Genomic DNA, 26,003 nt, shown 5'->3' with positions numbered 1-26,003 from the left:
AGACTTTGAATTCCGCCACGTTACATGTAAGTTCTTCCCAACTAAACTTATGTGTGTGATTCTTCTCAATATAAGAATCTTACTTATGATATCCATCTCAACTAAACTCAATTTATCGGATTACACCATCAAATTCATCTCCTATTAATTACATCAGATTCAGATTAGATTCGAATCGGATCTAAATCAAAATTGGATCCATTAACAGCTCTAATTCTAATGAACTACCTAGTTGATTTTGTAATTTGAGTAACAACATTTTTAATAAATAATTCTAATGAAGCAAAATAATAAAGAGTATTCTTCTTGAAAACCATGTCACACAATTTAAATTGAAATAAAAATCTAATCGATATCGTTTCATTTTTTATTCATTTTTATTTTGTCTGACTCATTATCGTTTTTATTTTCTTGGGACCCCAAAAACCAAAAGTTGCATGGAACCACAAAGCATAACAAAGGAATGTTCAATACTTTAATTCGCAACTTAATAATATATGGATCACATCACAAGAAAAGAATCCAAAGAAAAGGGATAGAAACAGATTGCAGACAATAATGAGGGATATGCAGATATGGAATGGCCCTAAAACGAATCCAGAGAGCCAAGATATGTATATTCTACAGTCTAACACTACATTGCTATTTTTTTTTTTTTCGTTCTTGAATGATTAAGAATGTTTATTCATACACCAGAGTTTTGTGTTCGTTTTATCCTCTCTCGATATTGCTTGTATATAATAAAAAATATAATCAACACTAAATACACATTACATTACACAATACCATATAGAGGCAAAATACATAAACAAAGATTTATATATTTTCTACTTTTTTCTACCTTAGCAACATTCTCAATATGAACAAAAATTAAAAATCCCACCAATTTCATATTAAATATTCATATTTTAAATTGCCTCATGTTCATGAGTCATGAATCATGGTATACATCCCACCAAAATGGCAAACGAAAAAAAACAAAAAACAAAAGAAAGGAAACGAGCCCAACAAAACCAATGAAAGCAAGAAGCTTACAAATAAAGCCCAACCTTGGACAAGGAAAATTTCCACTACCCAATTAAAAACCATAACCCAATTACCAAATTAAAAGCATTAAGCAGCTCCCTCTCATTAACCCTCACTACTACTAGTTGCATGTAAATTGTGTTGTTCTTGTTGCTGATGTTGTTGATGTTGATGTTGATGTTGTTGTTGTTGTTGTTGTTGTTGGTGTTGTTGTTGCTGCTGCTGCTGTTGTTGTTGCTCTTCTTCTTCCTTTATTTCTGGTGATGTGTCTGCTGGCTCGGCCGCCAGAACATTCTCACCGGGGACTGCAGCCAGAGGCGGCTGAGGAGGGTCGAGTCTGCCATCTAGACACGATGAGCATTTTGTCTCGATCCATGCTTCGAAGTCATAGTACCGTCCATGACCCATGATCCGACGACCCGAGCAGAGCCTACCAATCATGCCGGCTATGACTCCGAGGATGGTGATTACTGCAACCACTGCAATCACGGGTCCCACCGACCCGTGACCCGAATGGGTCGTGTAGGCTTGCTGGGTCACTGCCATGGGCGGTGGCTGCAGCTGCTGCTCCATAAGTGAAATTTGTGGTTTTGTGTCAAGTTTTGAATCCAAAAAATGGTGAGATTTTTGAGGGTTTTAGAAGAGACTGAGAACAGTTGCTGCCTTTTTTCTTTTTTTGTTTTGTTTTCTGTTTTGGTTAGAATTTAACTTTTCAGCTGGATTGATAGAGTTTTCCCTGAAAAAGGAAGATGATGGGAAGCATGTGAAAGAATAATGGGGATTGTTTATTTTGTGAGAGGCAGGAAGAAGAGAGGTGGAAAAGGGAGTGAGAGGAAGGGATATATGGGAATGTTTTGGGGGGAACAAAACCCAAGAAAAGCCCTTTTCAAATGGGAGGGAGATTTAGCTTGTTTTGGGAGCTTTTTCTGGTATTGTAAAGAAAATGAGAAACAGCTAGCTTATATAATGCTTTTATCAATAGAAATGCCAAAGGGAGGACTTGGATCCTCTGCTTTTTCAGACCTTTACATAGTTGCATTAGGCAGTGAGAGAGAGAGCACTTAAATAAAAATGCATTCATTTAGCTTAAATGCAAAGCTGAACGGGTGATCTAATTTGGATTTTCCAAGCATAACCAGGCCAGCCATTAGCTTAACCAGTCTGTTTGGTTTGTCCAATTTGTGTGTTTTGAGGATAGAGGATAGAGAAAGAAGATGGAATCTGAAGATGAAGGGGAGAAAACATATATGGATGGACACTCTGATAAATTGTTATTTTCTTTTATTTAGAAAAAAGAAGATTCAAACTCGTGACTTCTTTCAACAAAGTAGAGAGAAATGATGAAGAAAATGCAAGACATTTTGACTTGTTCACATTGGGATCTTTTTATATTTTGTATTTTGTACTTTTTTTAAGAGAGAACATCATATACCATACCAATAATTTTTGGAATGGACTTTTGCGGACATTATTGGATTAATATTGTTGCCTGATGTTTGAAACTGTTCATTTTTTTGAAATCGTTCATGCAAGAGATTAGTGAAATTGAAAATAATTTAAACATTTGATTATCATAGCATGATGATTATTTATGTGATAAATGACTATAAAGTTTCTAATTTTCCTTTAGCAACCATCATCTTTACGTCTTAAAAATGGATGATTCTGATCATTCTATTGTATTGGGAGATCAGTAGGGCTCATTTGATAGGGAGGATTAGACTAAATTGGACTTTGCTACCAAAATGTCTACATTTCATGTGCATTCAAGGTATAATATGAATATATTACCTAATTTGGAGGATTAATGGGGACTATCTATAAGACGTTGATAACTAAAACTTATAAATAGTCCCCATTCATCTTCCAAGTTAGACAACAATATCAATATTATGCCTTAATTGCTAGTCTAGTCCTTCCTATCAAATAAGTCAAAGTTTGTGAATGTCGCAATAGGTTTGCTTTTTTTTATTTTTTTGGGGAAAAAAAAAAGTAATCACTTTTTTTTTTTTAATATAAGGAATAGGTTCGCCTTTTTCGATTGTCAAAAAGTGTAACATTTCTGCCAAAAAAATGTCAGAAAGTGTAACATTACGTAATTTATGGCAAAAAAAAGTTCAAAACTATGTCAAAAACTTTAAGCCAATTGGACCACAAGTCTCTCTTCTTTTCTCTGTCTTTTTCACCTCTCCAATTATATGTACTCGGAAGTTAAGGAAGCAAGGCCTAACCATCTTAGTGATGAAAATTTTATTTTGACACATTAAAGAATTATTCTAGAGAAAGGATTGATTGATTGCCCAACAATTGAAGCCAGCTAGATCATAGTTAATGTAGGCTAAATGTGTTTTGGCATTTAATCAAGAGCTAAATTATTTTTTTCTGAGTGATCAAATTGAAATTTCATGTAAAACTCAATGACTAAAAAGTTATTTAACCTAATAAGTTAACGATAAATTTATAAATTGTAAACTGTGGTTAATACAGTGATTAATATGACTAAATTTTTTACTCATTGACCAAATTGAAATTTCATGTAAAACCTAGTGACAAAAAATATTTAGTCTTGTAATCAATGAGTTTTACAATTAACCCAAGCTTGAATAGGGTGGTTGCTTGATAATTTGATGTGTTGGTCTTTCATTTAGTTTTTTTATTAAGTGAGACTAATTCTAATCCAATTAACAAATCCCAAAATTAATCTCACTAACAAAAAGGTGGCAAACATAGAGAGCCACAGAGAGGCCAAGGGTCAGGTTAGCATAGATAGAATCTAGCCTGAAAGCAGAGAATATGTCCCTGATGTGTTGTTGTTGATGATGATGATGATGATGATTATGATGGTTCATGACATACAATAATTTTTTTTTTTGGGCAGATCCAAATATATAAAAAGATGGTATTGGGGACTGGAAATTGGAGAGACAAGGACAAATATCTCAATGTGCTCGTACAGAGGTTACAACTTAGGCTCAGGCATCTACCAGCTTTTCTCTATATCCTTTTTTGAATCCAAGCACTCCTTGTCGGCTTCTTTTTTCAAACTACGTGCATTTTCAGTTTGGTTTAGAGCTAATTAACTCTCTCTCTCTCTCTCTCTCTCTTCATTTTGAAAGTGGAACTTAGAAACCAATGTAAACAACAAGTACTGTTTACTGATGATATCAGGCTTAGTTCACACCGGGTCACCACCTTCACTAGTCACACACTAGTTATAAAAAAGGCTCAGACTCAGTGAGAGAAGCTAAGCTGTCTACGTGCGCGTGAATGACCCATAATTAATTATGGGTGATTGCGAACCTCATACCTACTAACGATTTGAAAATATATGCGTATTTGAGCGATTAGAGCTAGCTTTTGGCAAACCCAAATAAACCAACTTCATTTGTGTTTCACAAATGACTGTGGTTTAAAATTTATAGCCTGACAATATAACATTTCAGATATTTGCCAAAACAATGTTACCTTTCATGTGTCATGCTGCAAATTAGTTAATATATTTATTCATATATATCAACTAGTTATAATGTGCTGTGCTGCATTTGGTTTTCCCATAAATGGCAAGAGTGAATAATACTTGAACACCAAACTAGTTATTCATATGTTCATGGTTCCATTAACAACTTCAACTAGATTACACAACTTTTTCATAGAGAGAAATGCCATTAATATTACAAATCATTCATTTAGTTCACAGATCCACATTTCTTCCTTATTTGCCCATCTTTCCCAGTCAATACTCCAACATTACCAAGCTTCACCATTGATGCAGCAAAGTCATTAGAGAAAAGAAAAGGGTTTGCACTATAAGAATTAACCATTGCAGCAGTATTTGGATCCTTTACCAATGCCTGATCAGATTCTAGAAGACCTGTATTGCTAACCAGGTTTGTGTAATAGGCATTGTCAAATTTCAGATTAGTGGAATCAAGAGGAGCAAGATTGCTGTTTGCTGAATCTTTCTTGGGACATATGCTTCTCAAGTTCGTAAGCGCTGAAGAATCAAGTGTTGGGTCAGGCTTGCCAGAGCCGTCGAAGTCGAAGAGTCTTCTCTTGAAGGTGAAGCATTGAGCAAATCCTAGAGTATGTCCACCTTCAAGAAACAAAAGCAAGAAAGATGTTCATGTCAAGAATATTAGGATCATTACTTTAGGCTTTAAAACTTTGGAGAATGACTAAACCCAAAAGAGAAAATAAAAAAGGGATGGTTTTGGTGGGAAGAAAGTGAAAAACAAGAACCTGAGAGGACTACAACATCTTTTATGTCAAGACCCTTTGATGTGAACTTGGCTGTGATATTCTCCAAAGGCTCAATAGGTGATGGTAGTTGTTCATTAACTGCCTTCTCACTTGCAGTTGTTCCATCTCTTCTGCCCAATGGAACAGGCCAAAAAGGCCCTCCTGCCTAAACCAGAATAATGAAATGAAAGTGAGACTAGAAGACTGCAAAGAGAAACAACCATTTTGGTATTGGCCATAAGATATAGAAATCTGTCAAGTATACCAGGCCAACAGCTTCTCTTGCTGCAAGAGTCAAAATATCAGCACACGAAACAGTTGATGGGCAAAATCTCTCAGCATCTGCCTTTATATTGTCAATTACTTCGAAACCCCGAAGTGACTTGCGATTTGGCAAAGCATTCTTCTCGCCCTTAAAGTCTTCTGTGTCATCAAGAAGCACTGATCCGTCACACCCCTGCAAAAGAACAACATTGGATATAACACCTTGTGTCAACACAGAGTTGCTCTTAAGATGCTTCATGATTGTTACTCGTAACTTCTTATTGGTAGAGGGAGATAAATATATTGAGTTTCTAGTAAAGGCTTCTGCAGAATAAATTATTAGGAAGTAGATTTTTCATATTGTCACATGAAAGTTGTAACTTTCATGATATTCTTGCTTAGGATATGAGGATTTCTTGAAGTTGCTTAGGACCAACTTCAGGCTATTTGTTTGGTTTTAGAACAAAGGATTTCAGCTAAAATGAGGGAAGCTGTATATGCCTATTTTCCTTTGCACCCAATATATCTGTTACAGTTTTCTAACTCTGTATGAAAATGTGAATTGCAGACATGTGTAAAACCAATATATCTGCTGTCTTAGGTCTTCTTTTGCAACCAATAAAAGGGTGAAAAGTAAAGGAGAAAGCTACTAGTAAACAGTCTAGCACTCAGCATTAGTAATTTTTACTTTAAAACATCCTAGTTCTTCAAAGGAGATAAAGATGTGGAAAAGGTTTAAGAAAGAACAGTTACATTGACGATACAATCGTGAAAATGCATCCGAAGAAGGGATGCAGCCATCCTGGTGTCATTCCTGATAGCTGCCCACAAATTGTACCTAACAATCATTGATAAGCGGGGGCATGATCTGTCGTAGAAATTGTAATCAAGCTGGCTATAAGCAAATGGATGCATATGAACAAAGGGAGACAAAGACAAGAGTAAACATAAAGAAAAAGTGGTGTAGGAGATGATTTTGTGAGTCATAGCTGGTGATCAATGTAAAAGGTTTGCTGTGAAATTCTGATTATGATGACATCTAACGGGATCTTTTGCTGTTATTTATACGCGAAAACACTGAAAATTCAAAGTGATTTCATTGGTTAAACTCAGAGTGGTAATGCCACTAGTTGGAAAAATCTAATGGCCAACTCTGCAACTAAATTATCATATTGGAGTATTTTTTTTTCCAGGTGATATAATCCATTTACTATTTTATTACTTCTTTTTTTCCATTCTAACAAAGCAAAGTTCCACATCATTCAACTGCTCTCTTTCTGAAGCAAAAGGAATGTTGAAATAACATGAACAATGTCTTTGCTACAACAAGATGTCAAACTTAAAAAGTTAAAACATAGATGATCAATAGCACTACAGAAACAGCCAAAACTCAGTGCACTGGTGACCTCTTGCTTCAAAACTTTTTATACATAAGTTGCTAGTGATGAATGAATCTGATGATTTTGGACAAAGCAAATTGAAGATTTGTTCTCAACTATTTCTTAATTGGTAAACTTTTATTTTCAATTCAACACATGCGCTTTTCACAATTGCTTGTAGTTTGAGATTGTTTCCAAATCAGGGCAATGGATAGCAATTTAGAAAAAGAAGTTTACTGACACTATTTCTGATCATGAGGTGAGAAAGACATAATTAAGTAATCTAAATAGATGCATGCCGTAGGAGCAAATTCCAAAACCTGACTAGGATCTCATATTAAAGATTCATGAGAATGTATTTAAGTCTTTAAGTCAATGTGCAGAGATAAGGGGCGGCCTGCACACAAAATGCCTAATGTTTATCATATAAATACAAAGGAGTGGAAGTACAAGTGTCACTGAGGTGAAGGCTAACCAAAGATATTTCACCAAGCACTTTGCATTATACAACTGCAAGTCTGCAACTTTTTCTGATAGTAGATATTTGATAAAGCACTTGGCATGGCATTTATGCCACTACATTTGCACTTCTGATAGTTTTAACTTCAGAAAAGAACTGGACTGGGTGGGTGTATGTCATCCTATTTTGCTTTGTGGTAAGGTAAGAGGAAAAAACTGGAGACCTAACAAAACCTATCTCTTCCATTGATGGCATATTCTATCAGAGGGGTGATTGGTGTTTGGTGATTGGAGGGTTCAAATCCAACGAACTTGGTAGGTTCAACTCTAAAAGAACTGAGAACTGAGATACTGATGTAAACCAACCTATATAAATAATTATGTTATGAAGTAATATAATTCTATAAAAACAAGAAGAAGAAAAAAAAGTATGGCATTTTTCGTAACGATTTAACCTTGGTGATGCAAAGTGAAAAAAAAAGAGGAGAAAAGATGAACACATAATTACAGAACTATTCCATGTATGTAAGGCTTGTTGAACTGAAAAAGCATTGTGTTCTATTGCTTCTTAGGTTGACTTGTTCATATCATGTACAACATAAAAAGGGTACAAAGATAAGTTTGCAAACATGAAGTAGTGGCCAATTGAAGTGAACTATAATGATGCATATGGAAAAACTGATGCTTAAAAATGGAAAATGACTAACCACATTGCCTGACATGATTGCTAGGAATCATGTATTTCATTTTGGGATCCACACCAATTGAAAAGGAGCACTCATGCTGAAATCCCATCACAAGATTAAGTTTTTACAAAACTGTAGATGGGCAATTGGCATTTGGTGGACAATGCCATCAATCAAAAACTCATCCTAAGATTCCCCAAAAGCACTTGTAATTGCATAAGTTAGGTTATACCAGTTAGTCAATGTAATGTGTTCTTCCCCTTGTACCCAAGTTCAAATTCCCTTGCTCTAAATTAGAATAATATGTGAAAGTTGTGTGTAGTAACAGGGATGGTAATCCTACGGGTTTCACGGTTATATTGTGTTTGGAGGTTGTTTCCATCAAACATGGCCTATTAGCTCAGCTGGTTAGAGCGTCGTGCTAATAACGCGAAGGTCGCAGGTTCGAGACCTGCATGGGCCACTTTTTCTAACTTCTTTTTTCTTTTTTCCGGGTTTATCCTCCTGAAAACAAACTGTTCCGGCTTTCAGATAATAAGGCCCTGTATATGGGCCCAGTGATTAGGGTTTGAAATTCTTCATTGAGATTTTTGATTCAATATTTGTTTCTTTCTTCTAGAGAAAAACGATTTCTGACAAGAACCCTACCATGGTTTCAAATTTTGCTGGTTATATCTCAAACCAGAAACCACCATGAATTCCACACCTGAACCAAATCCTGCTGATGAAGTCCTCCATTGAGCAAGTGCTTATGACTATTGTTGTGTCTAAATATTTTAGATGTTGTGATGATGAAGGAACCTTGAAAAGTTAAGCAGTAGAGAGAGAGAGAGAGAGATGTGCCCATCAACTTCATTATTCAAATTGAATTGTACAAAGAGAACTGAATACCATCCCAAATGCAAAGTACCTCTATAAAAAGATGCAAAACAAAAAAAGTGATCACTATGATCACTGCCAAGAGCTATGACATCCCCATACCTTTTTTTACCATACTATACATCTCAATTAAATCAATAAAAATCATTTCACAAATTATGGCTACTTAACCAAAATCCCCCTTCTTCTCAAGACTCCTCAGGGAAGGCAGAGCCATGCATGTACCAATAACTAAGTAGACCTTCTTCAACAAAAATGGGGCACCACCAATCACTCCTAAAGCGAATTGATGGCGCTTACGGGCTTGCCTCTTCCCATGGTGAAGCCCCTGGTCCCATCTGGCATTCTTGGGCCCTTGGCATTCTGTTTTGCAGGTGATTCACACTGGATGGTACAGCTTGACTGTGGAGATGGAGCAATCAGGCCGCGGCCACTCTGTCCCTGGCCACGCCCTCGGGCCTTACCGCGCCCCCAAGCCCATCCTTTCTTGGATGCCGCCAAATTTTCTTCCTACCCAAACATATTCTCATGTGAGATCAACATCTTATTTGAAATTGATAAAAGTATTTGTAACATATCATGCAGTATTGCTTCATTGTAAACATAGCATGCAATCTACTTTGTACAACTGACATTTGGTAATTTCAAATTCTAACACTATTCTCAGTCCATCTGAGGGATCTACATGCTGTAAAAAGACAGTGTTATGGTAATGTAATGGCATGATACTATGATTGGTATGCAAGGAAAGACTCACATTAGGACTATCTGTAACCAATTCAGGGTTGCTTGGCTGAGAAGTTTCTTCTGCACAGTCATATTGTGGCTCATCATCCTCTAAAATGCCATCGAAATCAGACTTTCGGTTCTTCAAAACAGATTTTGGCTGTAAATTAAATTACATCAGAAGTAATGAGGCTATGTCAAACAATTGGAGGTTACATATATAGAAGTTTTATATAGACATACCGAGCGTCTAAGCAGCAACCTTACTCGGAGCCCTTTTCTCCAGTTCCTTTCATCACTCAACTTATCAACCTGTAGCACGAAAAAATATTAAGAAAACCAATGGTGTAACTCTGAAGTTATAACAGCAATCAACGTACCGCTCTCTCTGCTATATCTGTTGTCTCATACTCCACAAGTGCATGAAGCTTCATAAAATAGAGAAGAAATTTAAGATTAAAAGAAAACCTATACAATAAGTTCCTTTGGAATTATATGTATGGCTATTAGATTTAAAAAAATGGTTCAATTTAATCTTGTACCTTGTTGCTGATAATGAAATCGCCTTTGGACCGGGAAGAATTGGATTCATGGGGATGGCATATTCGGATGGTTTTCACACTGTTCTTGACAGCAAATGTAAATATACAGTGATGATTCTCTTAAAACATATGATAACACAAAAGAAAAGGAAGGGAAATAATAAGCTCAGTGCAAAAATCCAACCTTCCAACCACACTAAATATCTTCTCTAGATTTTGATGAGAGTGATCTTCAGGCAAATTCTCTGCCACAACAGTACGCGACTGCAAGAAGGAGAAAAAGAAGACACAACATAAAATGATTCATGAAGCTATTTAGATCCATGTGGTTTAGGAAGAATCTGTTTTTACCTGCAATTCCTCTTTGTCTTTTTCAGTGAAAGGGTACTTACGTCTAACCTTCTTGCCATCTTCATTTACAACCTTTAATAAAATTATTCAAGAACAATAATGAAAGCTTGAAGACCAAATGAGAAATATTATTCAGACAAGAAAAGAAAAGGAAAAAAACTGATCAGAAATTATATCAGACAACTTACAAGCTTTGACGAGGACCGGAGTGCTTGCGCAAGCATGTGGTTGTTGCTAATAAGTGACTTCATTTTTTTGGTGGAAGCAACAACAGATATTGGAACTGTTTTACATAAAAAATCATGCATGAATCAAAAAGCATACCAAAAAATTTACTTAATCTATATAAATTACTCCTTGAAAATGCTTACCATAGCCTTCGGGATCTTTACTTATGTGTTTCACTAAAGATTCATTTGCCAGCAGACTCATGTCGCTGAACTGGTACTCCACCTGTTTTATGCAGAAATAGTCCTTAGACTCAGGAGGTGCTGTCATAGTCCAGTCCTAATTGCTTAATGACTAGCATCAATAAGGATGACGGGCAACCAATATGTAAAATGCCTTAACATCTCATGCATATTACAGAATTATAACATGAAAAGGAAACAAGATGATTTATCACTTGTAGAGGGATTTCTCATTGTTATCAACATTTAGAGATGGGTTATCTTATGGGACAAAAGCTTTCAATGACTTCTGGGGTAAATCTCCTGCCTGACAATCCTGGAATTGTTTCTCATCTGAAATTGGATAAGGTCCATATTATTTATGAAGATCCTACTACCGAATTTCATTCAGAAACGAAGGTGCTAGGTAGAGGGGAAACCGGCCGGGGAATTTGGGTTGGAAGGTTTGAACCCAACCTCTGGCAATTAGAGCTGCTACCATATTAGACATTCACTGGACCTCGAAAACTTAAACGGTTAGAAAAATTGGCCGACAAATGTATATCAAGTTAACAGTAAGTTCTTCAGATAGCAGGTGTGTGAATCTGAATCAATATAATCTGACTTGCAAAAGCCATGGAGGGGATGGGAATAAGTGAAGGACCTAAAAGGATGATACCACTTTGCCCAACATGATCCAAATCCTGACATATAATTTATCTTCCAAAAAAAAAAAACAGATCTTGCAGGTACATAGTTTAACAATATAATCTAAAAGAACATAAATAAAAACCAATACACAAATGTAGCCAATTTTAAGGAGCTCAACAGGAACAACGATATTTGCAAAGAAAAAAAATACATAGAACATAAGATAAGACAAAACCCATAAATGCATGAAAGGTAGGAAATTTAAACACAGAAATCATCCAAAGAATATAATCACAGGAAACAAAAGAGGCATTAACACATAAACTATAAAGGATGAACATTCACAGAAACATTACCTGTTTGATGATCTTCTGCTGAAGATCATCTGGGAGTGCATTCTTGGATCGATTGGCAAGAGGGATGTTGGGATTATTGGGGATCAAATAAGGAGGCAACTCCTGGTCCCCAATGTAAAACCAATCAGGGGAAGCAGAGTCACCAAGAAAGTGAAAGCAGGGATAAAAATAACCAGAAATGGGCATCTGGGTATGTGATCTTGGCACAAATTCAGGTGCTTGTGCATTGAATTTGAAGGATGGGTTTATTGGGTTTTCTTTCACTACCATTTCTGGGGCCTCTTGGGTTTTCTCCCCAGGTGGTTGTGCTTGTGCCATGTTTTTTTTCCTCTTTGCTCTTCTTCTATTCTCTCTGTCTCTCTCTCTCTATCTGCCCACTCTCTCTATGTGTTTCTGATTTTTTTAGAGTGTTAAGGTTTTTTCTGATTATTGTGTGCAAGTTTAGTAACTGTAATTTGATATTGAAGCCTTGTTTGGCGCCCAAATATTGGGGCATCCGTATTTCAATCTGGGATTTGTAGGGACTGATTTTTCTTACATATGACCGTTGCTTGAGGGTTTGACTGGTTATTTTGAGGTTTCCTTTTTGCCCAAGTGTCCTCTTTTTCTCTCTCAACTAGTCCTACAAATTTGGTCATACAATTACATTTATGATTCATGTGACCATTTTGGGAGATAGAGAGAGTGCACTTCTAACAACCTCTCTCTCTCTCTCTCTCTCTCTCTCTCTCTCTTCAAAAAGATAAAAAGGAAGACAATTCTAGCGTGGTGACACACACAAAAGTATTGTGTGCATAAAGTTGAAAGAAAATTAACTTCCAATTGATAATCTTGTTATAAATAAACTGATAAACTCAATGTAGAGTATGAATTAAATTATTAATACTGTTTTTGTTACTTTTTTCATTTTTAAGAGTGTTGTTATTTCCACCCCCCATCTTATTTTTCCACCCACCTTAGTTTCCACCTACCATATAAATTTGAAAAAACACAATCCTATCTTTCTACCCACCATTATTCCTAAATACCCATATCTAGGGTGACTGTGGAAATCTGGGGCTAGGGGTCTAGGTTAAGAAATAGAGGAGGAGGATGGTTCGAGTGGGTGGGTGGAGGCTAAGAGACAGAGGGTGGGGTTAATCTTTTTTGTATTTTTTTTATCTTTTTTTTAAAATCTATAGCAAAAGATAGAGAATGGTAAAACATTCAAAATACTAGAAAATGCCCTTGGTTAATGCAAACATTAAGAATTGAAATTATTAATTAAATGAGGATAATATGGTAAATTCACACTTTTTCATATTAAAAAAATTAAAAAAAAAAAATTCAGATAATGGATCCTATTTTTATGGAATACAACTATCAATTATCTTTTTTAATTCTAAAATACATTTAAAAATTTATTTAAAAAAAGCCTTGCAAGCACAGAAGTGTGTGCGGAGAGACTAGTGAGTTTTAATGTGTTTTCTTAAATTCTTAGAAGTCATTTTATAAAGGGTAAATTTGTCTTTGAGATTTTGAAGATAAAATGAGTGATGAAATAGAACAAGTATGTGGAAATAGCAGCACTCATTTTTAATAATGTAAAAAAACTATCTTCAGTTCTAAAACAATGAATGCATCATTAATGGATAAGTTTTAGATGAGACATTTTTATTTATCAAATGTGCATGACTAATAATGTAAGAGACATGACTAAAGATGAGTGGAGAAGAAATTATCTTCGTGATACTAAAGATGAGTGAAAAATAACACAAACTACACGAATTAAAAAGTGTAATTTAGCTTTTTTGGTTACTACTCCCCATTCAAAAAATTAGTGTATTTAAAAAGTGTTCGATTATAGTAGATATGGGCTTAGTCAAATTGACTAGTGCGGATACACTCCCCACTCTGCACTCCCTGTCACGACCCGATTCGAAAACAAAGAATATTCTCGAATCAGGATGTGAGTCATACCATAGTCATAAGAATAAAATCCTACAACCATGATATGATGAGAAAAGGAGCCACAAAATAATACAAATTTACTTAACATCACAAAATCAGAGTCGCAGTAGCTTGTAATTAACTATACACTAAGATCTTTAACAAACGGTTGACTCCTTACAAATATTAATTACACAAATCAACAATAAAAGCCCAGCAGCTTAGTTGAACCCGCTTCCTCAAACTTCTTCTTTAATCCTGCACAATCTATAAGGGTATGAGCATTCTAATGCCCAGTAGAGTACCGTCAAACCCCTCAACGTCAGCTATCACAGTTAATCAAAGTGTCATGCATCAAGCAACACAATGTATATGATAATTATGTAATCAAACCAGATAAATAAATTTGCATATGCGATGATGTCATAAACTCACTCTCTTCTAATCCCACTAATTCATATCCTAGGGCAACAAGCATGCATGTCCCATACCATGCGTTTTACCACTGTGGCTCCAAATACCCTAAAATATGAACTAGCGCCCATTCGTCCCTTAACCCATTTTTCTTTTGTTTACGAATTTCTCAACTTTCACTTATCATTAGAGGCCCTGCTCCCATCACCTCAATATATTCAAGCTCTGCTCCCGTCACCTGAATATATTCCACATTTTATTCAGATATATCTAAAGCCTTCTCCCACCCCTTAGATATATCTCAAACGATACACACACACTCCAAACACCACTGTATTTCTGATGCATATGTAGTGCAGCACAACCATCATTTATTTCTGCTGAATAATGCCACAAATAATAACAATAATATATCAGGCTTAATCACATGGATAATAATATTCACAAAACATCAAATAATATCCATGGAAAAACATCAATAATAATATTTACATAACATCAAATAATATTCACGGAAAAACATCAATAATAATGTTCACATAACATCAAATAATATTCATCGAGCAAAGCAACAATAATATTCACGGAAAAACATCAATAATAACATTCACATAACATCAAATAATATTCATCGAGCAAAGCAACAATAATATTCATATTTATAATACTATATATAAGCACCAAGATTAAAAGTGACATAGCCCAATCATTGGGAAATCAGGAAACCCTACCTCAAGTCCAGCTAGCTTAACCTTGTGCGGTTTCGTCCTCGAAAGTACGCAGAGTAGAACACCTAGTTAAGATAATTTACTGATTAAAATTTATTGGAAAATAAGGAAACAAATTTGAGTGTCCTACTAGCTCACGTAGACCTAAAATTCCAAAATACACTTGACAAGTTGTTTGACCCGATTGTTACTCCCTTAACCTCACATCCAAGCAAGCATAGAACCAAGCGTTAAGGAAAAACTAATCTATTCCCCTCCTATAATAGTTCTACTCTTTGGGATGTTTAAAATCAGGTGGTTCGGCTCTAGACTCATAAAGAAAATTTAAAACATCAATTTAAAACTAAAATTTCAGTTTTGCTAAACATTTGGGTTGGAACACGTTAACTTTGAAAATTCACTACATATTGAGTTCAAATCAAAATAATGTAAAACTTTCCAGATCACAACTAGACATAGAAACATTAAAGATGTCAAAATTTGATAAAAATTAGGGTTAAGGAAGCATGTCAAAATAGAAACCAAAACAGACTAGGCTGCATAACGTTCTTTTTTTTTTCAGGTCTAAATTTGTACACTTTATTTTGAAAAATCACCAAAATTACAATTTACAACCAAACTGGATAAAACTTTCCAGATTTGAAGAAAATACGAGAAAGTAAAACATAATAAAATTTCATGAAAATCCAAGTTTAGGAAGTTTTCAAACACTTACTTCAAAACATGGTATGCAGCAGAATCAAAACAATTCCAGCAGGATAGTCTCTACTTTGAAATTTAAAAAAAAAAATCAATTTAAATTCAAATGGCACAAAACCAACTTTGAAATAACCCTTGAGATATTCATTTTGATGTAACAAAACCCCAAAATGAAATTGAAACAAAAATCACATCGAAATAATCTAGAACTTCACAAAAACACCCTTTGAAAGATATATATATATACTTGAGGCATTCTAACCAACATTTGGTTTAAAATTAGTACTCAAAGAGACAATAAAAAGATGAGCTTCAAGCCTTCAAAGAATCATTTACTTGAGATGATAGTGGCTAACTTGAGCAATTGAATGATAAGCCATTTGAGAGAAAGTACATATCTATAACAAGAAATTCAACATAATAACAAGTTTTGTTCACACCAATTTTTAGAGAGTTATAATGATTGCGTTTGGATGATCTTTGGATATGTTATAAAGAGGAGAATTTGGAGTAACTATCATGAAGAAACCATAGTGTTTTGAGCTTTTGAAATGAGTGTTTTGGACTGAAAACGAGGGAAGGACCTAAGGTTGAAGACTATAAACAAGTTCCACTCTAAACATTCCCAAGGTGGCTATAGAAGTCCGATCAATCTGAAATTTTGATATGTTATAATAGACAGCATTTCAAACAACTTTGATGAAGGAACCAAAGTCATTTGAGTACAGGAAATCACAGAAACAAACTGAAACCGAGCATACTGCTGTGAAATCGGGAAATGGTAAACTTATTGTGATCATACCAACGTTTCAGAGCTTATACTAGTCGGATTGAGCTGAAATTTGAGTATGTTATAGGAATCACGTAAATGAACAACTTTTATGAAGAAAGTTTTCTCATTTGAGCTTCCGAAATTTGAGTTCTCGGCTGCTCCAAGGAAGTGATGAATTTTGGATTTTGAAGAGGAACAAAAGAAGAATAAGGGTGAAACTAAAGTGAATGAGGAAGAAAGGATGATACAATGAATGATGAGGATAAGAGTGAATTTATGATTGAAAAGCCTTAGGCTAGGTGAGTCATCAAGTTAAGAAAGAGTAATGATTCAATGAATGGGGAGGAAGAGAATAAGAAAGACTATTAGGCTAGGTGAGTCACCATTTTTAGACTAGGTGACTCATCCACCATAGGTTTACAACTCATCCCAAAATCAGATTTTTGAAGAGAATGTAAGTGGGAAGGGGGGAAGAATGAAGGAGGGAAGAAATGCTTGGCTTACACGTTGCCTCCTACTTTCTTTCTACAAGGGTATTTTGGTAATTATCCACACCTAGGGGTATTTTGGTCATGTTTGTCCAACTTGAAATTAAACACACTTAATTTAATAATCTCAATCCAAAATTACTTGATAAAATACTCATAATCATTCTCCACAATTATATTATTTTTCACTAAAATATGAAAATTTACCTTGAATTTTTCGGGATATTACACTCCCCCTTTCCGTAATTTAGATTAGATTAAAATAGAATATTATTTGTATAAAATTAAAAAAAAAGTTAGATTATCTATTTATATGCTCTCTATTATTGCTCCTTCACCCACTTGAGATTTGGCCCAATAGATTTTTTTAGCCCAATATAAATTCAAAAGCACAAAGTTGAGGAAAGCCTTATTACGGATCAAGCGCAAAACAATGGTGGCAAAATGAGGTGTTAAAAGGACAGCCATTTAGGCCCAATGAGATGTTAAAAGGACATAATTTATGACTTCAACTTTCCATTTGGTCCATTTCTAGAAGACAAGTCCGTGATGAAATAGTCAATATACTTCTTATTTATTTGTTGATAAATTACATTGTCTCTAGCGTTGAGATAAATTTACGAGTAACGGACTTATAATTTAAGTGATTAAGGGCTTATTTGGGAGTACTTATGAAAGGACTGAAAGCGCTTTCTACTAACTAAAAGAGCTTTTAATAGCGTTTGATAGAAAATTTTAGAAACACTTTATGGAGAAGCACTCCCAAATGCTTTTCCAAGAAGCATTTGAATTTTTTTTTAATGAAAATTCAAGATTTTTATAATGAAAACGCTTACGAGCATAAGTACTTTCTAAAGAACCGGTCCCAAACAAGCCTTTAGAGTATCAAGGAGATTCTCCAATAAGTATTTTATGTTAAGAATTGGTTACATATTTCTAATCTCAACCGTTAGATTACATGTATGTTGCATATTAAATCTATCAACACATCTAGTGAATCCAATCCAACGACCAAGATTAGAAATATGTAACAAATCGTTAACTTAGAGACTTATTGGAGAATCTCTCAAGAGTATCAATCCTTGCGTTAGAGGTTATGTGTTTTCGAGTACAAGCAATAGTCTAAACTACAGGTGAGGGGGGTTTCTCACACACACACAACCAAGATGTCATGGTGATTCGAACTTGAAACTTCTTATCTGCAAGTCAATGCCCTTTTTCACTAGGATAGACTTCGTTGGCTAGAGGTTATGTGTTTGATTCTTCCTCACTCAATATCAATTGTAGCCCCTAAGGTTCTATCAATTGCATCTGTTTGATTACCTTAATGAAGTTTATATGTACTCTTGAATTTTTTTTTTTTAAAAGGATAAAACCTATAAATTTAGAACATAAGTTAACATTTCAAAATTATACTGACCCAAAACTGAGGCTGTGAATCCAAAATCAGAAATTTCAACCCTAATCTAACCTAAGAGCCCTAAAACATGGATCTCATACCTTAGATCTTGGGCGTGGTTCCTTGGGCACTTGACCCCAAACAAAACATGTCTTATAAATTCCAAATTTTAAATCTCATCATACTTAGCAGCCGCGGTTAAATAAGTTCTAATCCCTTCTTGGCTAATCCACTCATAAACTCTTACATCAATTTTTATTTTTTTTATTTTTATAAATGAGTAATGTTGGAGACACTAACTGATACATTGTCGTTTTATTTATTTTCTTTCTAGACCCGCTATGGACTTTAAGTATTTGCAGCAAATAAAACATCGCCACCAATCATGGGGTAAATTGAGAATCAGATACAAACAACTGCCAGAGAATCTAAAATATGCGTTGTTTAAGGCACTTTTCTTATTTTATGGATGGTGAATTTGGTTCTGAAAAGCCTGAATCATAGAAAAACTGAGCAACTCCCACAACTGATATGTCAAGTTGCCAAATCTGCCAAAGCTGTCATGGTATTGCACAAATCTTGTCAACATGGATTATCAAACACAGTTTCCTTTGGGTGTATGCAACACATGGGAATCTCAGATAGAATTTAGGACCTTTGAAAAGTCCTGGAAATAGTTAGTTGCTTGGCCTTTGTACCAAATTTCCAAAACCCTATCTGTAATTGCCCAATTGAAGGTGTTTTCCATGTCAATTATTCCAAATTATGTCATCCCCATCAGAAGGGATCATTATCTATGGCTGGTCTTTGAAGGAATCTTTAATGAGAATGCTGTTGGTGTGGGCCAAGCACTTATATTTTACTTCTGCTTGCCATGTGACTTTCTCAAATGTGTGTAGCTGCTTCACATATTCTATCTCCATTCTACCAATAGAGGAAAGAGAATAGCTATTGGGTTTGAAATCTGATCAGCTTACTCAAAACCAGAAGAATAAAATAAACCCTCTTTTTAGCAAGAGAAATTAATTAGAACCTCCATCATTTTCATTCACTTCTGTCACCAAACAAACCATTTATAACATCCACAAAAATGGGCCCTCAGTATGGGCTCCCTTCATTATATCTTGTCTATAAGATTCTCTCTATTATTTTGCTTGTGAGAGAGACTGTTTTGTCATGCAGCTCAGATAAACATACCAACTGATTATGTTTTTTTTTAAGTGGGATATGACAGGGTTAGGTATAAAAGATAGAATCAGCAGGATTTAGTATAATTCTAATAAAGAGGCTTCTTTTTTTTTTTTCCACGGTTAGGAAGGAGAGAGGGGTTTTCTCACGCATACGCCGTCAAGGTGCAATGAGAGTTCGAACCTAAAGAAATTGACTAAATTATCATATCTTTTGGAATAGTTATCATATATTTGTTTAATTCATTATCATATCATTCCAGGGAAGAAAAAAAAGAAGCAAAAGATAGAGGTTTTTTTGTTTGTTTTGGGGTCAGAGATTAATGGTCTTGAGTAGCTGAAACAGAATTGCTGGAAAAGGAAAGGCTAGGTTGGCTCATGAGTTTCATTGATTTGGCCTTCTGCATATTTGAGCCCTTCATCATTTCTGATTTTACCATTTTTGTGTCTGCAATTAGGACAAATGTCATAATCGTTTTTGGTTGGATTTTTTGCTTTACCCTGCAACAGTTAAAATCTCTTAATTAAGAACTCAAACTGGTACTTATTAGGTTGCCTGAATTTGGGAGAATAATGTCAACTTATTCCTTGTCTACTTTTCATAAAATAAGAAACCATCAGTTCTCAGAGAGACTGAAGATAATGACAAGAAAATAGAGGAGATAAGTCCGGATCTTGTCCTTTCAGCCTGTTCAATACAGCTAAAACACTGCCAATCTGCCATCCACCAAATTGAACATTGACACTTATTTTTTATTTTATTGGTAGCCAAAACATTGAAATTAATCATTGCTCTCTTTCAAGCATGTTTATCTCCTGTCCTGGTAAATGCATTGATGGCTTTATTTTAGAGAATTGTTCATAAAATCTTGTTCAAATGCTATGTAAATTAGACTCAGTACTTGATGCAATTCAGAACAGAACATTTGAATGAAGCCAAAAGGGTCTCACGGAGCCTTGACAAAACATAGGGTTTTTTTATTTTTATTTTTGGCCACAGATAGCAAGGAGGAGGGGTTATTCTCTCACACACACACACCATGTCATGGGGGATCGAACAGCAGACCACTAGTCTTGACAAGCACTAACTAGAAGAGTTAAAGATAATTTCTTCTTTTCTTAGTACAAACGAGAGTCTAAACTACAGGGAATGAGGATTTCTTATACACACACAACTATGATACCGTGACATTTCGAACCTAAGACATCTAGTATGCAAATCAATGTCCTTTTCCACTGGGCTAGAAGCAAGTTAAAGATAACTTAAACAATAGAAATATTGGCAAAATGGGATTGAATTGAAGACTCAATTTCATTATAGCATCTCCAGCGCGCAAGGCCAGCCTGGGCAGGAGGGGGCCCAAGGGCCAGAATCCAACTCCATCGCGCCAAGTCCAACCTAGGCAATGGGTGGGTCCCACAAGCCCAGGCAAGTCCATGGGCAAGGTCAGCCGGAGCTGCTGCTTGGGCAAAATGACACAATGCTGATGTCATAATGATGTCAGCAACTAAAAAAAATGGAAAGAAAATTGAAAAAAAAAAAAAACCAATAATTTCATATATATATTTTTTAATAAATACATAGTCATATTCTTTACTTCCCACACCAAAAACTCTATACAAATTCATCCCCTCATATCTCTTGTGAATATCAATTGCCCTTCTCATGTGAATAGTAATTGCCCTTACTCTAGCCCATAGGGGTGGAAACAAAATTGTAAGGGCTGCCACTATTCATATGAATAGTGACAGCCTTTGCTTTGCCTTTGCCCATAAGGGTGGAAGTGCTCTTAATGCAAAACCATTTTTTTTTATTACTATAACCAATATTTTTCAAATAATATGATGGAGTAATTAATTATCATCTCATTTTAGCTTAGGAATGTCAAGCAGACGCATAGTTTCAAAATGCCATGGACCAAAAGAGGACAATAGTAATCTTGAAAATACCAAAGTTGTCATCTACTTGGGAAGGCATACCTCCAAGGACGTTAGAATATGTTAGCTGTTAGAAGATTCACCTTATTCTCCTGATAAAAGCTGATATGTGGTTCTGCAAAGTCCTAAAGGTTTGGTATCTGGAGTTGTCCAATCCAGGGTGAAAACAAGAAGAGAAAAAGCAAACCATTCTGCACAACTTTTTTTATTCTATTTGGATTTGTGGAAGTCTTTAGCAATTTTGACCAAAAAGAAAGAATTCATACAACAACTAGGCAAAACTGAAAACAAGATGGTTCGAGTGCCTGGATTTTAACAATCATAAAAGCATAGAATTTTGACATTTTTTTTTCTTTAGTTGAAATGTTCAATTGATGTTTGCTGTTGGATTTCAAACATTTCATCTGCGTCTTGGATTTCATAGTTTGACCAATACTTCCATCATTCCTCTGAAGATAATTTAGACAAAGGAGCTCTCTTCAGTCTGAGAATTAAAAAGGGATGAAGCTGCAGGGCCAGTTTTCAACAGATTGGGAGAGAAACAGATTCCTCAGGGTCCATTTAAGATGAGATCATGATTGAATTGTTCCACCACCTGAAATGCTCAAGAACCCATCTGAAAGACTTCAAATCTAAAACAATAAAACTTCCATGGAAACTATGAGCTTGATGTAGGAAAAATGGCCTTGTTTCTTCCATGGACATGAGGACCTAACCAAAAAATTCTTATACCAATTTCGCGACAATAAAACTCATACTCAAGACATAGGGGAAGGGAAACTAATCCTGCAAAATTTCATAGCCGCTCTGTCTCTCTCAAGATCCTTCTCCTTTTATGTATAATGTAATTATATTTTTCTTTATATTCATTGGCTCCTCCCATGTATAAATATATCTGCAAAATTGATAGTGGATAAACTCTATACATCATCTTTTCCAGGTTTTTGAATGTGACCTTTCCAGCTATAACTTTCAGATTTTGCATCTTCATCATCTTCATCATCTCCACCTGTTCCAGTTAAATGGAGGGGACCTTGGGGTGAGCCAGACTGGGAACTACTAGCCTTTGAAGAATCAGCATATTGATCTTGGGACATCCACAAGCCCCCCAAAACAACTACAGATTGATTGTCTGGGGCTGCAGTGGCAGCTGGAACTCTTCTTGTGTGAAGTCGGTATTTCTGCATTGAAAAGAAAATTCGCTCAATTTTCAACATCAACATTCAATGTCAAAAGTGATAAAAGTGTTCGAAAGTTCAATCTCATTCTTTCTAAGAACAAAGACTTCCACAATGCCTTCTCCTTTGTTATTTTGAAATTTTTTCACATAATCAAACAGAAGCAAGGAAAGGGTAACTTAGAACTGACCTGCAAATGACTCTTCACTTCGTCATTGGTCAAGCCATCAACCTGCATGAGTTCTCTAATTTGCTTTGGAGTGGCCACTGCAAAAGATCCAAAAAGTTCAAGTTAGGCACTAAATATGGTAGGGGAAAATAAAGAGAGTATAATAATCGACCACAGCTATGTATGCAGAGAGACAATCAATTTATCATTGAGCTAGAAAATCCATCAATATCTGTTATGCAACAAATATTCTGTCACTTGCCAGATTCATACTAATATCCTTATACATATGTTTGATTAATAGCACAAAATATTCTGGAGTTCAACCATTGAAAATTAAAGTAGCCTAGCCATAGAAGGAAAATGACAATACTTGCACCTTTTCCAGATTCAAACATTTAATAATCCACAATTCCATTGTGAACTCTAAAGAATCAAATCCATGAAACCAAAATAATGAGCAAACAAAACAAATTTGGAAACCAACTCCAATTTAAGTTTTAGAATCTAGACTCTCACAATCACGAAAGTAAGACATACATGTTAATTTACATTAGAACCTGAATTTCAGATTCAATATCTAACAGTTGACCAGAAAAAAAGTTCCAATATCTAACCTTGTGAACCTCCAAGTTGCTGCAAGGCATTGACGAATCTCCGATGCAACTCCGGCGACCAGCACCTTCTCTGTTTCCGGCTAGTTGGCTGCTGCGGGGGAGTCCGCATATTGGATTGAGCATTGGCAGTAGAGAAGGAGACTGCCCTGCCACAAGTGGATCTTGAACCACTGGAAGCTGATTCTTCCTTTGGATTCTTGATTCCTGGAGTGAGCAAAGACAGCCCATGAATTGGCAATTCCTCCTTGTCTTCCTTCCTCGCCGCCGTGACAGAGAAAGCAGGGTATGTCTTAAATGGCATAAATGCTCTTCCACCAGTCCTATTTCTACATGTCTGGAAGGGATCCTCATTTGCTAACCCATTTTCTGCCTCATTTCTCTGCCATAGTTTATTGTCTCAGTTAGAAGATAAAGTTCAATGCTTTGTTTAGTTTTGTTCAAATTTTTTGATGTTCTGTTTGTTTACCTTAGAATCAATTTCAGAAACTTGCTTTCGATCATATGGGAAATCACTAGAGGGATGTTGATAATTATCAGTGTTCCAAAGCTGGACAGAGCTCATCCAATTCTTCTTATCCCTACAGTCTTTTTCTTTCTTATTGTTATTGGTTCCTCCATTGTTTTTTTCACAATCTTTCTTCAATGGTATGAATTCTTCCAACACCGGTTGAACATTTGGTGCCGCACATTGCATTGCATCTTCCTTCAGAGCTAGAATCGCTGCAATCAATATGAAGAAAGCAAACCCAGAAAAAGAGTTAGAACGAAACAAAAACCCATTGATCAATATCTTCCAAACTAGAAACCCATTAACCATTTCGACCACACAAAAAAAAACCCATTAACCAAAACCAACAAACACGAAAAACCCAAATTCTCAAATCGAACTAATTTAATCATTTACTGAATACCCATCAATCAAAACCTTAAAAAATCCAAAACCCCATCTCCAGAATCGGTTCCTCTTTTCCCCCAATAAAAAAGTTTAAATGGAAAATATGTACTTCAAAATCGAAGTTTCAATGTTTTAGTGGAATGGAAAAACAAAAACCAACCATCATTCAAGAGAAACATGCAAAGAGGAAGCTCGCGCTTGAAGGCGTCGATCTTCCTCATCTCTTCCTCCAATCGCTTAACAAAATCGTCAAGCTTGGACAGCCTCTCGGACACATTACCGATCATTGAAACCTCCCTGAGGAAATCACTGATCGTTTTAGGCACAAAAGTGGGTCTAAAATCCAAGCTCAGTTCAGGAGGAACCGAACCCATTTGAGATTTTTGGAGATTTGGATCCTTCAGGTATTTTGGTTTCTCTTTGCAATCGCTTTGTTGCTTTGTGTTTGCGTGTGATGTACCAGAGAGAGAGAGAGAGAGAAAAACAGAGAGGTGAAAACCGAGAATCAGAAATAGTGAGGATCTATTTATATAGACAACGTTATAAATAATACAGTGAGTAGGGTGTTTGGGGGCAGAGAAAAAGTGGGAAAATTAAAAAGGAAAATTAAAATCGAAAAAGGAAAATTAAGTCGAGATAGAGGAAGAAGAAGAAGAGAAGTTTCTATTGAGGGAGAGAAAGCAGCGGCCAGTTTGGACGGGTTTTTAAAAGTCTCTTTCGTGGCGTCGCGTCTTTTATCTACCCTTCCGTCCCCCCGAGTTAACTCGGGCTTTTTTCTCTTCTGAGTGAGTTAGCTCGGGCAACGAAAGTCTACTTTTTTGTCTCTCTAGTAAATAGTAAACAGTAAATACTCGTATCAATTTGTTGCTATAAATAAATAAAGATAGTGACGGTGGTAGAAGAATAATAATATTCATATTCTTTGAAGAAGTGGAAACTATTTTTCCCTTGTATTGGATGAGTATGTATGAACCAAATAAGGTATGTTATGTTGCGTTCAAATTTCAGATATTTATTAATGATTATTTGGATTTTGGATTTGTTTTGATTGTTGCATATAATTATCAGATTACAAGCAAATTTTTATTTATTTTTGGGTTAAATACTTATTTGATCACTCAATTTAACACGAAAATTCAATTTGATCATTGAGAAGAAAGAAAAAAAAAACCAAATTGGTCAATGTGTTTCTCAAAGTTTACAATTTATAGACATTCCGTTATATTTTGGTTAAGTGCAGTTTTTATTTTTATTATTTCAAGAAGCACCTTTAGTCTTCTTCCTTTAACTCAACGAGTTAGGGTATGTTTTACTATTAGGGTTTAACAAATTTAGGAAAATCTTGTGTTGAAATCGAATTGTGGGGTATAAGGAAAATAAAAAAGCAAAACCAAATTAAAATGAAATCAACAACTTACCAATATATTTTGGTGCTCTATCATCGTGATTACATCTCCTTGCCATTCGAAGTCACAATACGGTTCTCACTCAATCCGAAGTCATAATTTCGACTTCAACACAAGATTTCTCCCAATTTCTTAAACCCTAATAATACAATATACCCTAACTCATGCTTCCTAGAAAAAGAAAAAGAAAAAAAAATTGCACTTGACGAAAGATAGCGGAATGTCTATAAATTGTAA

General features: G+C 35.4%; 4 protein-coding genes, 1 long non-coding RNA gene and 1 other non-coding gene across 7 annotated transcripts; 1 reads left to right on the top strand and 5 right to left on the bottom strand.

Annotated features, from left to right (window-relative positions):
• Positions 1–870: 870 nt before the first annotated feature.
• Positions 871–2,333, bottom strand: LOC110762942 (uncharacterized). Its single transcript, XM_021965665.2, has one exon. The coding sequence runs from the start codon at positions 1,597–1,599 to the stop codon at positions 1,132–1,134; it is 468 nt and encodes a 155-aa protein (XP_021821357.2). The 5' UTR covers positions 1,600–2,333; the 3' UTR covers positions 871–1,131.
• A 2,274-nt stretch (positions 2,334–4,607) lies between these two features.
• Positions 4,608–6,572, bottom strand: LOC110762941 (Peroxidase superfamily protein). Its single transcript, XM_021965663.2, has 4 exons — positions 6,283–6,572; positions 5,531–5,722; positions 5,266–5,431; positions 4,608–5,119 (listed from the first exon to the last, which is right to left on the bottom strand). The coding sequence occupies exons 1-4, from the start codon at positions 6,514–6,516 to the stop codon at positions 4,713–4,715; spliced, it is 999 nt and encodes a 332-aa protein (XP_021821355.1). The 5' UTR covers positions 6,517–6,572; the 3' UTR covers positions 4,608–4,712.
• A 1,870-nt stretch (positions 6,573–8,442) lies between these two features.
• TRNAI-AAU (transfer RNA isoleucine (anticodon AAU)) lies at positions 8,443–8,516 on the top strand. Its single transcript has one exon. It is a non-coding gene; the product is annotated as a tRNA-Ile (tRNA).
• A 371-nt stretch (positions 8,517–8,887) lies between these two features.
• On the bottom strand, positions 8,888–13,158 carry LARP6C (RNA-binding protein). Its single transcript, XM_021965666.2, has 10 exons — positions 11,948–13,158; positions 10,923–11,004; positions 10,740–10,834; positions 10,552–10,623; positions 10,385–10,464; positions 10,201–10,279; positions 10,039–10,086; positions 9,902–9,970; positions 9,690–9,818; positions 8,888–9,442 (listed from the first exon to the last, which is right to left on the bottom strand). The coding sequence occupies exons 1-10, from the start codon at positions 12,263–12,265 to the stop codon at positions 9,209–9,211; spliced, it is 1,206 nt and encodes a 401-aa protein (XP_021821358.1). The 5' UTR covers positions 12,266–13,158; the 3' UTR covers positions 8,888–9,208.
• A 799-nt stretch (positions 13,159–13,957) lies between these two features.
• Positions 13,958–16,935, bottom strand: LOC148292505 (uncharacterized). Of its 2 annotated transcripts, XR_015826057.1 has the most exons (3): positions 16,520–16,935; positions 15,022–15,083; positions 13,958–14,143 (listed from the first exon to the last, which is right to left on the bottom strand). It is a non-coding gene; the product is annotated as an uncharacterized LOC148292505 (long non-coding RNA). The 2 variants fall into 2 exon arrangements; XR_015826056.1 differs by having other exon boundaries at positions 15,022–16,935.
• Positions 16,936–22,044: 5,109 nt separating this feature from the next.
• LOC110762944 (transcription factor HHO6-like) lies at positions 22,045–25,063 on the bottom strand. Its single transcript, XM_021965668.2, has 5 exons — positions 24,521–25,063; positions 23,932–24,185; positions 23,466–23,844; positions 22,870–22,946; positions 22,045–22,682 (listed from the first exon to the last, which is right to left on the bottom strand). Exons 1-5 carry the CDS (start codon positions 24,732–24,734, stop codon positions 22,422–22,424), a joined length of 1,185 nt encoding a protein of 394 aa, XP_021821360.1. The 5' UTR covers positions 24,735–25,063; the 3' UTR covers positions 22,045–22,421.
• Between the last annotated feature and the right edge of the window lie 940 nt (positions 25,064–26,003).

The sequence above is a fragment of the Prunus avium genome, chromosome 8 (genome assembly GCF_965620075.1).
Source record: "Prunus avium chromosome 8, drPruAviu1.hap1.1, whole genome shotgun sequence".
NCBI classification, from domain to species: domain Eukaryota; kingdom Viridiplantae; phylum Streptophyta; class Magnoliopsida; order Rosales; family Rosaceae; genus Prunus; species Prunus avium.
Note: the sequence above shows the minus strand (reverse complement) of the source record. Positions and strands in the feature narration are given on the sequence as shown.

Excerpts from the sequence above, each read along its gene's own strand:
- LOC110762942 (XM_021965665.2), bottom strand. The coding sequence starts at position 1,599 with ATGGAGCAGCAGCTGCAGCCACCGCCCATGGCAGTGACCCAGCAAGCC.
- LOC110762941 (XM_021965663.2), bottom strand. The coding sequence starts at position 6,516 with ATGACTCACAAAATCATCTCCTACACCACTTTTTCTTTATGTTTACTC. Across the intron at positions 5,723-6,282 it reads TTCACGATTGTATCGTCAAT|GGGTGTGACGGATCAGTGCT; the intron begins GTAACTGTTCTT and ends GTTCTTTTGCAG. Across the intron at positions 5,432-5,530 it reads CAAGAGAAGCTGTTGGCCTG|GCAGGAGGGCCTTTTTGGCC; the intron begins GTATACTTGACA and ends ATTCTGGTTTAG.
- LARP6C (XM_021965666.2), bottom strand. The coding sequence starts at position 12,265 with ATGGCACAAGCACAACCACCTGGGGAGAAAACCCAAGAGGCCCCAGAA. Across the intron at positions 11,005-11,947 it reads AGCAGAAGATCATCAAACAG|GTGGAGTACCAGTTCAGCGA; the intron begins GTAATGTTTCTG and ends TGCATAAAACAG. Across the intron at positions 10,624-10,739 it reads TCCGGTCCTCGTCAAAGCTT|GTTGTAAATGAAGATGGCAA; the intron begins GTAAGTTGTCTG and ends ATTTTATTAAAG.
- LOC110762944 (XM_021965668.2), bottom strand. The coding sequence starts at position 24,734 with ATGGGTTCGGTTCCTCCTGAACTGAGCTTGGATTTTAGACCCACTTTT. Across the intron at positions 24,186-24,520 it reads CATGTTTCTCTTGAATGATG|CGATTCTAGCTCTGAAGGAA; the intron begins GTTGGTTTTTGT and ends TATTGATTGCAG. Across the intron at positions 23,845-23,931 it reads TTTCTGAAATTGATTCTAAG|AGAAATGAGGCAGAAAATGG; the intron begins GTAAACAAACAG and ends AAACTATGGCAG.